This window comes from Rhinoderma darwinii, chromosome 2, assembly GCF_050947455.1.
Source record: "Rhinoderma darwinii isolate aRhiDar2 chromosome 2, aRhiDar2.hap1, whole genome shotgun sequence".
Taxonomy (NCBI): Eukaryota; Metazoa; Chordata; class Amphibia; order Anura; family Rhinodermatidae; genus Rhinoderma; species Rhinoderma darwinii.
This window is the reverse complement of record NC_134688.1, coordinates 89,085,520-89,102,412: the sequence shown is the minus strand read 5'-3', so window position 1 is coordinate 89,102,412 and position 16,893 is coordinate 89,085,520. Positions and strand designations below refer to the sequence as shown.

Here is a 16,893-nt window from a genome sequence, read left to right as displayed (position 1 = left end):
GTGGGGAAACCTGGCAGTAAGTGTTCAATTTCCCTGCAGCACCACCACAGGGGAAATTAAGCATTACACACTGTCCATTCAAATCAATGAGTACTCTGTGTAAGGGAAGACAGGTCCTCCAGAGTGAGATATACCCATTGTAACCGTTTTGCACTCTAGCCAATAGATGGGGATCCTGAATAGGGGATCCCCCTCTATTACCTCAAAGTTCCTTGATAGGGTATATGAAAACAGGTTTTCTAAACTTGACAACTCCATTTAAAGTTGATAATATACTGATTGGATATAGAGTACATATAATCAGGCCCAGTTTTAGAGGGTGACAACTGGGCAATTCCCCAGGGCCCCTGTATTCTAAGGTTCCCAAGGATGGGCCCTGTGGAGCAGCCTCAGATTGGAGCAGAAAAACATTCCGCTCCAGTCAGTTCCAGTAGTCAGGCAGATTGCTTATTTACATTGAAAAATCTGCCCAACATGAGAGAGAACTATGGGGCTGTTAAATCAAAGCTGCACCGTCTAATCTATCTCTTGACCTATATGGCAGTATTATGTATGCTGTATATGCAGTATAATGTGGACATCGCATGGGAGTATTAATGACACATTGTTTGGCGGTATTATTTTATGTATGTAGCTTTTAAAATTACAAGAAAAACTGTCTAAAAATGGTGAGCAGTAGGCCCTGTACTTTGTTGCCGAGGGCCCAATTTTCTATGAATCCGGACCTGAATATAATGGATGATATCTGTGTCAGTATTAAACCTATATATGTTTGTAATCTTTTTAGTGTTGTGTGGAATTCTGGCTTAACCCCTTAGCACAAAACCACATAACTGTACATCGGGATTGCAAGCGTTTTACCCCGATCCCACATACAGTTACAACTATAAGTCACAATGTCCTAGACAGTTGGCAAGCAGATCGAACCGGCACGGGACTAATCACAGTGGCGATCACTGTAATTGGCTAGCTTGTCAGTACAGGTAGCCAATCACCAGCTCTGACAAGCTCAGTTCTGTCAAAGAGTTTGTCAGAGCCAGTGTGTTTCATGAGAAGAGAAGCCATCATTGTGAAAAAATAATAATAAAAATATTCCAGTTGCTGCCCCGTGACCTTTTCAGTGATCACTTTACCCCTACATTGACCAAGTGTCCAGTGATCAAGTGATCACTTGACCGTGAATCACACGTCTAAAGCTCCCTGCTGTTTCCTGCCCCTAGATTGCCCAATGCCTGAATTTTCTTTTAGTTAGCAATGCCACCTGCCAACTAGATTTGCCCCCATGTACAGTGTAGGTAAAATACCATCAAAAATTACAGCAGGGTCCGGAGCAAGTGTATGGCCGCCTTAAGTCGCCAGCTCCTGTAATGGTCCTTTGGGAGCAGCGTTTTTTTTGTTTATTTCTTAAAAAAAAAAAAAAGCCATTCCATAGCTAAGGAGTCATACGTAATGTTATGCTCAGATATGGACAACACCAGCTAAGGTAAGGCAAAGTTTGTGCTTTCATCCTTGCCCGTATCAAGCAAGTGAAAAAAACCCTGACAGCGCAAAAGAGTCGTTGGTATTGCTTTGCCCGGGTTGACGTGGGTAGCTGCAGACAATTATACTCCTAAGGTGTCTGACTTTACAGCCTCCTCAGGCATTCAATGCCACCGGGTTCACAGCATTAATTTTTCTTACCCTTTTTTTCTGACTCCCTAATAGATTTAATGATGGAACAGAGGAACCTGTATACCAAACAGTTTATCTCTCACAACCCAGACTCATTTTATGCCAAAGGACAAAATTGGACACCCACAAACGCAGTGGAACTGCCTACATTTTGGGGCATATTTGTAAATTTTGGCATAAAAAAAAAAAAACAACTATCGGTGTTTTCTGGTCTATTAATATATTACACTGCACCCCCACTCTACCGCACAATAATGAACAGGACATGTTTTGAAGCTATCCTCAAATTCCTGCACTTCAATGACAACAGCCACTACTCACCCCAGAAGACCCAAATTTTTATTTGCTCTATATGATTAATTGACTATTATTCCAAAACTTGTCCTTATATTGACCACCATCAACGATAGCAGAAGCCACGTACGCGGATCCATCAACAAAGTTCCCAAACCTCTGTGCATACAGGAATATAATAAGTATATGGATGGTGTCGAGTATTCAAGCCATACAGCGCCATGCGCAAAATAAAGGTATGTGGAAGAGGCCCTCGGTACATCCTACTAAAATTGCATTATACAATGCCTTTGTCCTGTACAGGTATGCTAGCAACAGGGATAATTTACTCCAATTCCAGGAGAAAGTTATTAAAGCCATGTCTTTTGCTGACTGGAAAGGGGGGTAATGTCAGCAGGATAATTCCCGGACAGCATTTCCCCACACATCACCCCAACTGAGAAATAAACGGAGGCCCCCAAAAGGGTGCCGAGTGTTCACTAAATGAGGCATTAGAAAGGACACAATACACATGACCTGGCCTATGCATTAACCCCTTAAGGACACGGCCATTTTTGTCCTTGAGGACAGAACAATTTTTTTACATTTCCCCTCTTTGCATCCCGATGCTCATAACTTTTTTATTTCTTGTACGACGTAGTTGTATGAGACTTTGTTTTATGCGGGACAAGTTGTACTTTATGTAGGTACTATTTTTTGGTACAAATACATTATCGTTTAATTTATATAAATTTTTATTTTGGTGAAAATGCAGAAAAAAAGCAGTTCCGCTGCAGTTTTAATATTTTTTTTTTACACCATACACCAATCATCATAAATAATGTTAAACATTCGTTGTACAGGTTGTTACGGTTGTGTCGATACTGGATATGTCTATATTATTTAATGTTTTGGAACTTATGTTTTAAAAAGTTTATTTATTATAAAAAAATGTGTGTTTCTGCGTATTTTTTTAACTTTTTATTTATTTATTTATCATAAAAAAAATGTACATTCATTTAACATTTTTTTTTAATCCCATAAAGAGATTTTTCATTTTGATTTTGATTTTTTAACTGTAATGTACTGGCATAGATCTATATGCCAGTACATTAGCCTGTGTACTGATTGTGCCCTAACAACAGGAAATAAGTTCAGACAGCCCTGGGGTACTTCAGGCTGTCTGTCCATACAAGTTATGGGCTTTGATCGCGTCACAGTTATTTTCTGTGACGCGATCAAAGTGCAGTCCCCCCTCCTTGAACGCCGCAATCAGCTTTTATCACAGCATTCAAGGGGTTAACGGCGAAGAGAAGATGTTTCTCTTTCCGATGTTAGAGCGGAGCCGTGGCTGTGTATTACAGCCGTTGCCCTGCTCTCTATCGCGCGCAGAGACAGCTGTCACACAGGACGAGAATGCTCGCCCTAATGCGCGAAGTACCCGCCGCTGTGTCGGCAACCAGTTAAAGAGGCTCTGTCATCACATTATAAGTGCCCTATCTCCTACATAAGGAGATGGGCGCTGTAATGTAGGTGACAGTAATGCTTTTTATTAAAAAAACCGATCTTTTTTCACAACGTTAGGAGCGATTTTGGTTTATGCTAATGAGCTTTCTTAATGCCCAAGTGGGCGTACTTTTACTTTCGACCAAGTGGGCGTTGTACAGAGGAGTGCATGACGCTGACCAATTCGGCATCATGCACTCCTCTCCATTCATTTACACTGCACTAGCGATATAGTTATATCACTATGTGCAGCTACTTACACAAGCCCTAACATTACTACAGTGTCCTGATAATGAATACACATGACCATCCAGCCTGGACGTCATGTGTATTCAGAATCCTGACACTTCTGACTCTTTTTTTGTGAGATTCCGGCAAGTGAAACCAAATCTCGTTTAGCTCCGTAATCTCATATACAGTGAAGGAAATAAGTATTTGATCCCTTGCTGATTTTGTAAGTTTGCCCACTGTCAAAGACATGAACAGTCTAGAATTTTTAGGCTAGGTTAATTTTACCAGTGAGAGATAGATTATATAAAAAAAAAAAAAAAACAGAAAATCACACTGTCAAAATTATATATATTTATTTGCATTGTGCACAGAGAAAGAAGTATTTGATCCCTTTGGCAAACAAGACTTAATACTTGGTGGCAAAACCCTTGTTGGCAAGCACAGCAGTCAGACTTTTTTGTAGTTGATGATGAGGTTTGCACACATGTTAGATGGAATTTTGGCCCACTCCTCTTTGCAGATCATCTGTAAATCATTAAGATTTCGAGGCTGTCGCTTGGCAACTCGGATCTTCAGCTCCCTCCATAAATTTTCGATGGGATTAAGGTCTGGAGAATGGCTAGGCAGCTCCATGAACTTAATGTGCTTCTTTTTGAGGCACTCCTTTGTTGCTTTGGCTGTATGTTTCGGGTCATTGTCGTGCTGGAAGACCCAGCCACGAGCCATTTTTAATGTCCTGGTGGAGGGAAGGAGGTTGTCACTCAGGATTTGACGGTACATGGCTCCATCCATTCTCCCATTGATGCGGAGAAGTAGTCCTGTGCCCTAAGCAGAGAAACAACCCCAAAACATAATGTTTCCACCTCCATGCTTGACAGTGGGGACGGTGTTCTTTGGGTCATAGGCAGCATTTCTCTTCCTCCAAACACGACGAGTTGAGTTAATCTCAAAGAGCTCAGTTTTAGTCTCATCTGACCACAGCACCTTCTCCCAATCACTCTCAGAATCATCCAGATGTTCATTTGAAAACTTCAGACGGGCATGTACATGTGCCTTCTTGAGCAGGGGGACCTTGCGGGCACTGCAGGATTTTAATCCATTACTGCGTAATGTGTTACCAATGGTTTTCTTGGTGACTGTGGTCCCAGCTGCCTTGAGATCATTAACAAGTTCCCCCCGTGTAGTTTTCATCTGAGCTCTCACCTTCCTCAGGATCAAGGATACCCCACGAGGTGAGATTTTGCATGGAACCCCAGATCGATGTCGATTGACAGTCATTTTGTATGTCTTCCATTTTCTTACTATTGCACCAACAGTTGTCTCCTTCTCACCCAGCGTCTTACTTATGGTTTTGTAGCCCATTCCAGCCTTGTGCAGGACTATGATCTTGTCCCTGACATCCTTAGAAAGCTCTTTGGTCTTGCCCATGTTGTAGAAGTTAGAGTCAGACTGATTAATTGAGTCTGTGGACAGGAGTCTTTTATACAGGTGACCATTTAAGACAGCTGTCTTTAATGCAGGCACCAAGTTGATTTGGAGCGTGTAACTGGTCTGGAGGAGGCTGAACTCTTAATGGTTGGTAGGGGATCAAATACTTATTTCTCTGTGCACAATGCAAATAAATATATATAATTTTGACTATGTGATTTTCAGTTTTTTTTTTATATAATCTATCTCTCACTGGTAAAATTAACCTAGCCTAAAAATTCTAGACTGTTCATGTCTTTGACAGTGGGCAAACTTACAAAATCAGCAAGGGATCAAATACTTATTTCCTTCACTGTAGGTTGCAAAGTTGGGTGGGAAAAAAAGAATCTGTAAAAGCTAGGTTTTCAGGCTGACCTGTCCACAGAGTTTAAGGCAGCACAGAGTATTTCAGGAGCCGCGTTCTGCTCCCGTAGGTAAACGGGGTAGCAGCACTGCGAAGACCGCACAGAGAATTCACCGGCGGTCAGGATAGAACGTAGCAGCTAGATGAGGGGAACACACCCAGCTGCTAAGTGAGACACAGCAGGGCGCGCTTCCAACACAACCGTGCTGTTAGCTATACAGCTGACGGCTGTCAGCCGTGCAGTAGGATCTTGTGCGGGGTGGTGACTTGCCAATCATGTGAAGGTGTTATTGAGGACAGGAGTGGAGGAGAGGTAACAGACTGAGAGCTACGTAATGATAAGAGCAGAGTTCTTGTGCTATGACACTGACTGGTCAGTGATTGGTCAGCGTCATACACATAAACACGCCCAGTTAAAAACGCAATACACGGCCAGTTGGACATAACGAAAAAAAAAACGCCCAGTTGACCATTTGCATAAATATAAAATAGCTCATAACTTGGCCAAAAATGAACGTTTTTAAAAAAAACAAAAAACGTTGCTGTTATCTACATTGCAGCGCCGATCACATGCAATAGGAGATAGGGGTTTGAGAATCTGGTGACAGAGCCTCTTTAAGGGGTGTAGTTTCTCCCTTTTTTGGAGTGTTTCTTATGTTTTCGCACCACAAGACCTTTTCAAACTTATAGTGGTGCCTGAAAAACATCTTAATAAAAAGAATCCACAAGGTGCTCCTTTATTTTTGAGGCCTGTATTGCAATCAAGTAGCACACTAGGGTAATAATAATAATAATTAGGGTAATAAATATTGAGTTGCGTTTCTCTGTTAATACTTGCTGTGTTACAGGAAAGAAGGATTCAAATTGAATATTTGCAAAAAAAAACAACAGATTTCACCTTCAAAAGCAGTTATTGGGGTAGACCTGGAGGGTGAAGACATGGGTCAGCAGGACCAGACAGTAGCTGGGTTAATGTAGTTAGGGGCAGTAGAAAGGGGTCCAAGAGAAGGAAGGCCAATCCTGTTTCTGATATTCCAAGCAAAATTACCAAGTTGCGTGATGATGCGAGGGTGTCGGTCTCAGAAATGGCAGCCCTAGTGGATACTGATCTCCCTAACAGCCGGGAGAACAGCCCAGCTAGTAATCGGCGGGATGGTAATGCAGGTAAGGCAAGACAATTAGTAGTTGTAGGGGATTCCATAATCGGGAAGACGGATAGAATATTTTGTCGCAATGGTTTGCTGTCTCCCTGGTGCCAGGGTTCGGCATGTGGTGGAACGGGTGGATAAATTACTGGGAGGGGCTGGTGATGATCCAGCTGTCGTGGTCCATGTGGGAACCAACGATAGAATACATGGTAGGTGGAGGAGCCTTAAGAATAATTTGAATTAACTACGCTACAAGCTGTAGGGAAGGACCTCCAAGGTTGTATTCTCAGGAATACTGCCTGTGCCATGCACATCACAGGAAAGACAGCGGGAGCTCAGGGAGTTAAATGCATGGCTTAAGTCTTGGTTTAGAGGAGAAGGCTTTGCGTTTCTAGAGCACTGGGCTGACTTTTCATTGGGGTACAAACTGTATTCTGCAGATGATTTGCACCTAAATGGAAGGGGGTCCGCTGTGCTGGGGGAGAGAATTCTAGATGGGGTGGCGGAGTATTTAAATTAGGGCTGAGGAGGAAGGTCAATGTACAAAATAAAGGGGTAGTCAGGTTAGAGAGGGGTCAGACTATATTGGTGGGGAGAAAAACAGACTGTGGGGAGAGAACTAGACAACAGGATAAGGATAAGGGGATTATTTTGTTACAAAACAGCAATGAAAATAAAAATGCCCAAATAATGTCAAATAATCACATTAATGATACCAAACGTGGCAATTTGAAATGCAAGTTAAAGTGTATGTTCACAAATGCCAGAAGTCTAACAAGCAAAATGGGGGAGATGGAGGCCTTGGTACTGGAGGAACATATAGATATAGTTGGTGTTGCTGAAACATGGCTAGACTCTTCACACAACTGGGCTGTAAATCTACAGGGTTTTACACTGTTTCAGAAAGACAGGACAAATAGGAAAGGCGGTGGTGTATGTCTGTATGTATGTGAGAAGTGATAGGAAGGCGGTGGTGTATGTCTGTATGTGAGAAGTGATATGAAGGCGGAGGTGTATGTCTGTATGTGAGAAGTGATAGGAAGGCGGTGGTGTATGTCTGTATGTGAGAAGTGATATGAAGGTGAGTGTGAAAGAGACAATAGTGGGTGAAGATTGTGAGGAGATTGAAGCCTTGTGGGTGGAATTACAAAGGGAGGTAAACACTGAAAATATTACTTTTGGAGTAATCTATAAACCCCCGAATATAACTGAGGAGATGGAAGGTCAGCTATACAATCAGATGGAGCAGGCTGCACAGGGTGGTACTGTAGTGATAATGGGAGATTTTAATTACAGGAATATTAATTGGTGTCATGGTTCGGCTTCAACTGCAAAGGGGAGAAATTTCCTCAACCTGTTTGAGGAAAATTTTAAGGCCCAGTTTGTGGAAGACACGACTAGACGTGAAGCTTTATTGGATCTGGTTATTTCTAATAACATAGAGCTTGTTGGGAATGTCAATGTTCGTGAAAACCTTGATAATAGTTATCATAATATAGTTACATTTTACCTATACTGTAAAAAACAAACACAGGCTGGGAGGGCAAAAACACTTCATTTTAAGAAGGACAATTTCTCCAGGATGAGGGCAGCAATTCAGGATATAGACTGGGAAGAACTAATGTCAAACAATGAGACAAATGATAAATGGGAGATCTTAAAATCCAGTTTGTATAATTATAGTGCAAAATTTATTCCTACAGGTAACAAGTATAAACGACTAAAATTAAACCCCACATGGCTTACACCTTCTGTAAAAAGTGCAATATATGACAATAAAAGGGCATTTGAAAAATACAAATCTGAGGGTACAGCTGTAGCCTTGGTAAATTACAAAGAGCGTAATAAAATCTGTAAAAAGGTAATAAAATCAGCAAAAATACAAAAGAAAGGCAGGTGGCCAAGGATTGTAAAACAAATCCCCAAAAATTCTTCAAGTATATAAATGCAAAAAATCCAAGGTCTGAACATGTAGGACCCCTAAACAGTGGTAATGGGGAGTTGGTCACAGGGGATAAAGAGAAGGCAGAGTTACTAAATGGGTTCTTTAGCTCTATATACATACCTCCCAACTTTTGAATTCGGAAAAGAGGGACTTTTTAAGCCACGCCCCCTAACCACGCCCAATATCCCGCATCAACACAACAAATCACGGCCAGATCCTTCTGCAAATAACACGCGCAAATTCTCACTGCGGATCTCTAGACTGTCTGGATATCACAGAAATTATGAATCCGGTTATGTCGTCTTTATGTTACTTTTCCTATCTTGGGTATAACATTTGCTCATCACGGCAGCAGCAGCAGGACAAACCAAAAGGCTGAGAACAATGAAAGTCAAGAGGGAGACCTTGTGGTTGATGACTTTTCAATTGACAGGTAGCAGAGTTACATGATGGGGATTTTTTTTTTCCAGTTGTGTAACTCTGCTACCGGTCAATGGAAAAATCATCCACCAGAGCCACCCTGTAGATAGCTCTAGATACAGCCCCCCTGTACATAGCGCCAAACACAGCCCCCTGTACATAGCTCCAGATACAGCCCCCCTGTAGATAGCTCCAGACACAGCCCCCCTGTAGATAGCTCCAGACACAGCCCCCCTGTAGATAGCTCCACACACAACCCCCTGTAGATAGCTCCAGATGCAGCCCCCCTGTAGATAGCTCCAGATACAGCCCCCCTGTAGATAGCTCCACACACAGCCCCCCTGTAGATAGTGTCGCACACAGCCGCCCTGTATATAGCTCCACACACAGCCCCCCTGTAGATAGCTCCACACACAGCCCCCTGTAGATAGCTCCACACATAGCCCCCCTGTAGATAGCTCCAGATACAGCTCCCTGTAGATAGCGCCACATACAGCCCCCCCTGTAGATAGCTCCACACATGGCCCCCTATAGATAGCTCCAGTTACAGCCCCCCTGTAGATCGCTCCAGATACAGCCCCCCTGTAGATAGCTCCAGACACAGCCCCCCTGTACATAGCACCACATACAGCCCCCCGTAGAAAGCTCCACACACAGCCCCCCTGTAGATAGCTCCACAGACAGCCCCCCTGTAGATAGCTCCAGACACAGCCCCCCTGTAGATAGCTCCAGACACAACCCCCCTGTAGATAGCGCCAGACACAGCCCCCCTGTAGATAGCGCCAGACACAGCCCCCCTGTAGATAGCGCCAGACACAGCCCCCCTGTAAATAGCTCCACACACAGTCCCCCTGTAGGTGCCACATTGCCGCCAGAGTGGAGAGCGGTAGAGGTAGCCGGCCCTACTGCTGCCACTCTCCGCTCTGCTTTTGACGTCACTCACCGTCAGGAGTCTTGCAGCGGCGTTCTCACTGGTGTCGATGCCGGCCCGGGTGTGAACCAGTCCAGTCACCTGACCAGTGAGGTCAGATGACAGGTCAGGTGACTGGTCCACTCCCATGCCGATCGCAGTGAGAACACTGCCGCAAGACTCCTGCCTTCTTCTGATCGCTGCTGCAGTCAGCAGCGATCTGCTGTTTGGATGCAGCGACCAGCGGGACATTTTGCAGACCGCCGGGACGGCGGGACAGCGGTGAGAAACCGGGACTGTCCTGCCGGATCCGGGACAGTTGGGAGGTATGTCTATATACAACAGAAGAAAGAGCAGCTGATATAGCCAGTGCCAGTGTTGTTAATATATTAATTAATATACTGAATTGGCTGAATGTAGATATGGTCCAAGCTAAGTTAAATAAAATAAATGTGAATAAGGCCCTGGGACAAGATGGGTTACACCCTAGAGTTCTTAAAGAGCTTAGTTCAGTTATTTCTGTCTCACGCTTCATATTATTCAGAGATTCTCTAGTAACTGGTATAGTGCCAAGGGACTGGTGCAGGGCAAATGTGGTGCCTATTTTAAAAAAGGGCTCTAGGTCTTACCCGGGTAATTATAGAACAGCTAGCTTAACACCAATCGTGAGGAAAATGTTTGAGGGGATATTGAGGGACTATATACAGGATTATGTGACAAAAAATAGTATTAAGTGACAGCCAGCATGTTTTTTTTTTTTTAATTTGATATATTTTTTTTAATCAAAAAACAACATCCAACAATTGGTATCATATAAACCATTCCATTATATAGTCGTTTATAACCCTGTATCCCCCCCCCCCCCCACCAGACCACGAGAGGGGAAAAAAAAATAAAATAAAAAAAATAAAATAAAAAGAATAATAGCCAGCATGGTTTTACTAAGGACAGAAGTTGTCAAACCAACCTGATTTGTTTTTATGAAGAGGTAAGCAGAAGCCTAGACAGAGGGGCCGCTGTGGACATAGTGTTTTTGGACTTTGCAAAGGCATTTGACACTGTCTCTCATAGACGTCTAATGGGTAAATTAAGGACTACAGGTTTAGAAAGTGTACTTTGTAATTAGATTGAGAAATGGCTCTAGGATCGTATCCAGAGAGTTGTGGTCAATGATTCCTACTCTGAATGGTCCCCGGTTATAAGTGGTGTACCCCGGGGTTCCGTGCTGGGACCACTATTATTCAACTTATTTATTAATGATATAGAGGAAGGGATTAATAGCACTATTTCTATTTTTGCAGATGACACCAAGCTATGTAATATAGTTCAGTCTATGGAAGATGTTCGTAAATTACAAGCTGATTTGGACACACTAAGGGCTTATTTAGACGAACGTGATATACGTCCATGCAACGCGCGTGATTTTCACGCGCCTCGCACGGACCTATGTTCATCTATGGGGCCATGCAGACTGTCCGTGAGTATAAAACTCACGACATGTCCGTTATGTGTGCGTTGTTCGTGCATCACGCACCAATTGAAGTCAATGGGTGCGTGAAAATCTCGCGCAGCACACGGAAGCACTTCCATGTGACGCGCGTGATTCGCGCAACAGCAGTAAAAATTATGAATGAAAACAGAAAAGCACCACGTGCTTTTCTGTTTACAAACATACAAACAGAGTGTCATAATGATGGCGGCTGCGTGAAAATCACGCAGCCACGCATCATACGAGGGTGACACACGGAGCTGTTAAGTACCTTTTGCGCATGCAAAACGCCACGTTTTTTGCGCACGCAAAAGGCACACGCTCGTGTAAATCCGGCCTAAGTGTTTGGGCATCCACTTGGCAAATGAAGTTTATTGTAGATAAATGTAAAGTTATGCATTTGGGTACCAACAATCTGCATGCAACATATGTCCTAGGGGGAGCTACACTGGGGGAGTCACTTGTTGAGAAGGATCTGGGTGTACTTGTAAATCATAAACTAAATAACAGCATGCAATGTCAATCAGCTGCTTCAAAGGCCAGCAAGATATTGTTGTGTAATAAAAGAGGCATGGACTCGTGGGACAGGGATGTAATGTTACCACTTTACAAAGCATTAGTGAGGCCTCATCTAGAATATGCACATCAGTTCTGGGCTCCAGTTCATAGAAAGGATGTCCTGGAGTTGGAAAAAATACAAAGAAGAGAAACGAAGCTAATAAGGGGCATGGAGAATCTAAGATTAAAATAATTAAACCTATTTAGCCTTGAAAAGAGACGACTAAGGGGGACATGATTAACTTATGTAAATATACTAATGGCACATACAAAAAATATGGTGAAATCCTGTTCCATGTAAAACCCCCTCAAAAAACAAGGGGGCACTCCCTTCGTCTGGAGAAAAAACTGTGAGAACTGTGAATCTATGGAATAGTCACCGCAGGAGCTGGTCACAGCAGGGACAGTAGATGGCTTTAAAAAAAAGGCTTAGATAATTTCCTAGATTAAAAAATATCAGCTCCTATGTCAATGTGTAGAAATGTTCCCTTCCCTTGTGTCTTTTTTCAACCGTACTAACTATGTAAATTGCAGTGAAATGCCTAAAGGGTTTAGCATCTACCAAAATGCTGTTGTAAAAACTTTGAGGGATGCAGTTTTAAAATGGGATGATTTATAAGGGGTTTCTAACATATAGACCCCTCAAAGTCAACTGAAATGGTCCCTAAAAAAATAAGTTTTGGAAATGTACTTGAAGATGTGAGAAATTGCTGCTAAAGTTGATACAAAAAACAAAGATTATACGGCTGTGGCGATTTTAAATGACAGAGCGGTATAATCTTTGTTTTTTGTATCAATTCTTTGGGTGTTGTGGATTTCACCCTTTTTCTATCTGCTCCGGTATTAATATTTGAGAAGTGTGCAATAAGAATTTTAGAAATCTGCTGCTAAAGTTATAAGGGCTGGTTCACACGGAGGAATTTGCAGGCAGAAAAAATCTGCCTCAAAATTCCTTTAGGGCCGCGGGCAAAATCCGCTGCGGAAAACGCTTTCTCTGCCTCCCATTGAGTTCAATGGAAGGTCAGAGGCGGAACCACGGCAAGAAAGAACATGCAGCTTTTTTTCCCTGCAAGCGGCTAAAAGCCACCACTGCAAAAAAACGCCTCCCTTTGAAATCAATGGGAGGCGATTTCAGACGTTTTTTGGCGCTGATTCCTACGTGGTTTCTTCGTCAAAATCAGCTCCAAAAAACTCTGTGTGAACTGGCCCTAAGCCTTCTAACTTCCTAGAAAAATAAATGGACACTCAAAAAATGATACAAACAAAAAATGATACAAACATACAAATGGAATTAATTCGTAATTATTTTGTGTGGTATTCTACCTATTTTCCAAGCAGATACATTCAAATTTAGAAAAATGATAATTTTTCCAATTTTGGTGTTTCTCATAAATAAACATTCAATGTAATGACCAAATTTTACCACTAACATAAATTAAAATGTGTGATTAAAAAACAATCTCAGAATCGCTTGGATGAGTAAAAGCACTACAAAGTTCTTATTACCACATAAAGAGACACATGCCAGATTTGAAAAATTGGGCTCTATCATTAAGGCCAAAATTGACTGCGGTAGCAAAGGGTAAAAACCTTTATTATTTATTTTCTTATGACTATTTAGTTATTGAAACAGACCGCTTTTCCTATGAAATAAAGTTCTGCTTTGTACAGAACTAATGTTTATAGCACATTCACTGTCAAAATCAGCATTGCATTTACACCTTAAGCTGTCCTGTGAGCCATGTGCAAATACTACCTAAGGCCCCATGCACACGGCCGTGCCTGTAATCACAGCCACGATTGCAGGCCGGCCGTGGACAGCCGCCCGCATTTTTGGCAGGTGCTCCCATACAAAGTATGGGAGCACGGACCGTAAATAGAAAAACATAGGACATGTCCAATCTTTTGCGGTACACCTCTATGGCCCGGACACCTTCAAGTAAATAAATGGGAAGGTGTCCGTGAACAATAGGGTCCGTAATTGCGGACCGTAATTCCGGTCTGCAATTACGGACGATTTTTACGGTCGTGTGTATTAATAATATTTATAGATAAAATCATGTGCTTAACGGCTTCACGACAAAGGACTGATATATCCGTCCTATGCAGGAGCTAGTACCCGCATAAGGATGGATATATCTGTCCTCTGATCGCGCGGGTACTGCCAGTGTACCCACGCGATCAGCGGCAGGAGCACGTCTGTCATACACAGCCAGGCTCCTGCCCCAACTGCCGGAATCGAAGCGAGCTCCAAGTCCGTCAGTTTAACCCATTAGATCCCGCTGTCCATAGCGACAGCGACATCTAATGTGTTTGACAGAGGGAGGGAGCTCCCTCTGTCACCCCAATGGCACCCCCGCAAATAAATTGCGGTGCGCCATTGGGTTTTCATGACAGTCGGGGGCCTAACAAAGACCCCCAGATCTGCCTTCGGCAACTGCCTAATAGATTGCCTTTCAGTTTTACACTGATAGGCAATAATGCTGTGGTATACTAAGTATACCAAAGCATTATATCAGCGATCAGAAGATCGCAAAGTAAAGTCCCCTAGTGGGACAAAAAAATTAAATAGTTTAATAAAGTTTATGAAAAACAAACAAACATTACAGTAAAAATAAAATAAAACCACTTTTTGGGGAGAATACCTCCATAATACTGTAAAGGATCTGCCAGGCACAGCTTCAGGGTTAACTTCCTTATGTAATCAGTCTTCACCTGAGTCTATCTCTCTGAGACTGACTCCAGCTTCCACCACTCAGGCTGGCAGGCTTAGGAGTGGGAGAGCCTATCGCAGCCTGGCCAGACTCAGCTAGCTCCCGCCCTCTGTCTATTTATACCTGCCTTTCCTTTTCCTCCTTGCTTGTGATTCTTTCCGTGTGGTTTCCTGGCCCAGCTACAGCTCCTAACAATTTGATCCTGCTCCATTCTAACCCTGGCTTTCTGACTACTCTTCTGCTCTGCGTTTGGTACCTCGTGCTCTCCTGGTTTGACTTGGCTCGTTCACCACTCTGTTGCTCACGGTGTTGCCGTGGGCAACTGCCCCTTTCCCTTTGCTTTATATTCCCTTGTATGTTTTGTCTCGTGCACTTACTGAGCGTAGGGACCGCCGCCCAGTTGTACCCCGTCGCCTAGGGCGGGTCGTTGCAAGTAGGCAGGGACAGAGTGGCGGGTAGATTAGGGCTCACTTGTCCGTTTCCCTACCCCTATCATTACAAATACAGCATGATATGTAGCATGCTAGAATTTTGTTATGAAATCAGAGCCATACAGGATTCAGTGTGGGACTATAGATTTCTATGAGTGCCGTATTACGAATCCGTTCAGCACAGATGCGTAATATAGCTGTGTGAATGAGCCCTAATACAGCAGAAATCTATGTGAATATATACAGTACTATAAGTACACCTGATGATAATATATGACATTACAAACACATACCGGCTGAATTTCTTCTCGATGTGGGAACTTAGGTACTCAATTGGAGTCACCACATGGTCAAATATCATGATTTTCTGCATATGATTTAAAGACATGCACAGTTCACACAGTGTAAGGTGAAGTTTGTCCATGCTAAAAAAAATAGAAAAATAAGAATTATGTGTAAAAACCCAACTTATTCAACAATGAAGTAATACAGCTCATTCATGAAAAGAGAAAAGCAATAAATAAGACAATTTACATTATTAGTTTTGAAATTGCACATTAAGGCCTTGTTCACACGGCGCTCATAAAAAATGACGTGTAAAAAAACGTGTCAATAACGCTAGTGTTTTTGTAAATGGCATTTTAAAATACGTTTTTTGATACGTTTTGGGTGCATTTTTGGCGCGTAATTAGAACTTCCATTGACTATGGTAATTAGGCGTGTTTTGAGCATGTATTCGGCGCGTATTACGAGCCAAGAATTGACCTAACGCTTCTTTTTTTACACGATGCGTTTTTAAACACGCACGCGTAAAAAATAGCGTTGCATGCACTACAATGCGCTTTCCCATTAATGTCAAAGGGAAGCTTAAAGCATGCGTTTTTGACGTGTTTTTTGGCGCGTAAAATGTGTCAAAAACGCATCGAATACATGCCATGTGAACAAGGCCTGAGAAGTATTCCAGTTATTGTAAACAAAGTTTAAAGAGGTATTTCCGTTTTAGGAATTTGTATTCTCTGAGTAATGAAGGCTATACAATTTTTCAATATACTTTCTGTATCAAATCCACACAGATTTTAATATCTCTCATTGCAGTCATTCAATAGGAACCTTCATTTCCAGTGGATAAAAATGAGTCCCAGTCATGTGATGGACACACAGGTGGATGGATTGTTCCAAGCTCTAAAGACTGTACAGTAATGAGCAAAGCACCTGACCAGGGAAGATTTTTTTTTCTACTGGAAGTAAACAACGAAGGTCCTTATTAAATGACAGCAAACAGAGATCTTGAAAAACTCAAGGAATTGATACAGAAAGTATGTTTGAAAATTGAATTACTTTTCATTATACAAAGGAATACCCCTTTAACCCCTTTCCGACATTTGACGTAACTGGGGAAGTATGGAGCAGGATTAAGCCGTCACTTCACTGTAATGGCTGGTATTGGAGATTACTCCCAACCTGGTCAGTTAACCACTCAGATGCTTCTAAGTTGTTAGAAAGAGGCAGGGGCGCCTCTGTAACCCAATCGCCTCACCTTGCAATGCGATCGTGGGATGCCAATGGTTTTCATGGCAGCCTCTGGGTTTAGTAAAGACCTCAGGTCTGCCATCTTTGTGCTCCCATTAAGCCTTGCAATACACTACAACTATGTATTACAGTGTGTTGTAATTGTTAATTATTGTATAATCAAAAGTTCTCCATCCTGAAAGATCCTGCAGAAGTCACGCGCCATTCATTGGTCAATTGCTGCTGCAGCCAATCGC

The 16,893-nt window shown here is 42.5% G+C and overlaps 1 protein-coding gene across 1 annotated transcript in view; it reads right to left on the bottom strand.

Moving 5' to 3' along the window:
- NCKAP1L (NCK associated protein 1 like) overlaps positions 1-16,893 on the bottom strand; it is a 225,855-nt gene that overhangs the window by 141,704 nt on the left and 67,258 nt on the right. Inside the window, exon 20 of the mRNA XM_075850114.1 lies at positions 15,421-15,552. Within this exon, the coding sequence (XP_075706229.1) occupies positions 15,421-15,552 (132 nt within the window). The remainder of the gene's footprint in view (positions 1-15,420; positions 15,553-16,893) is intronic.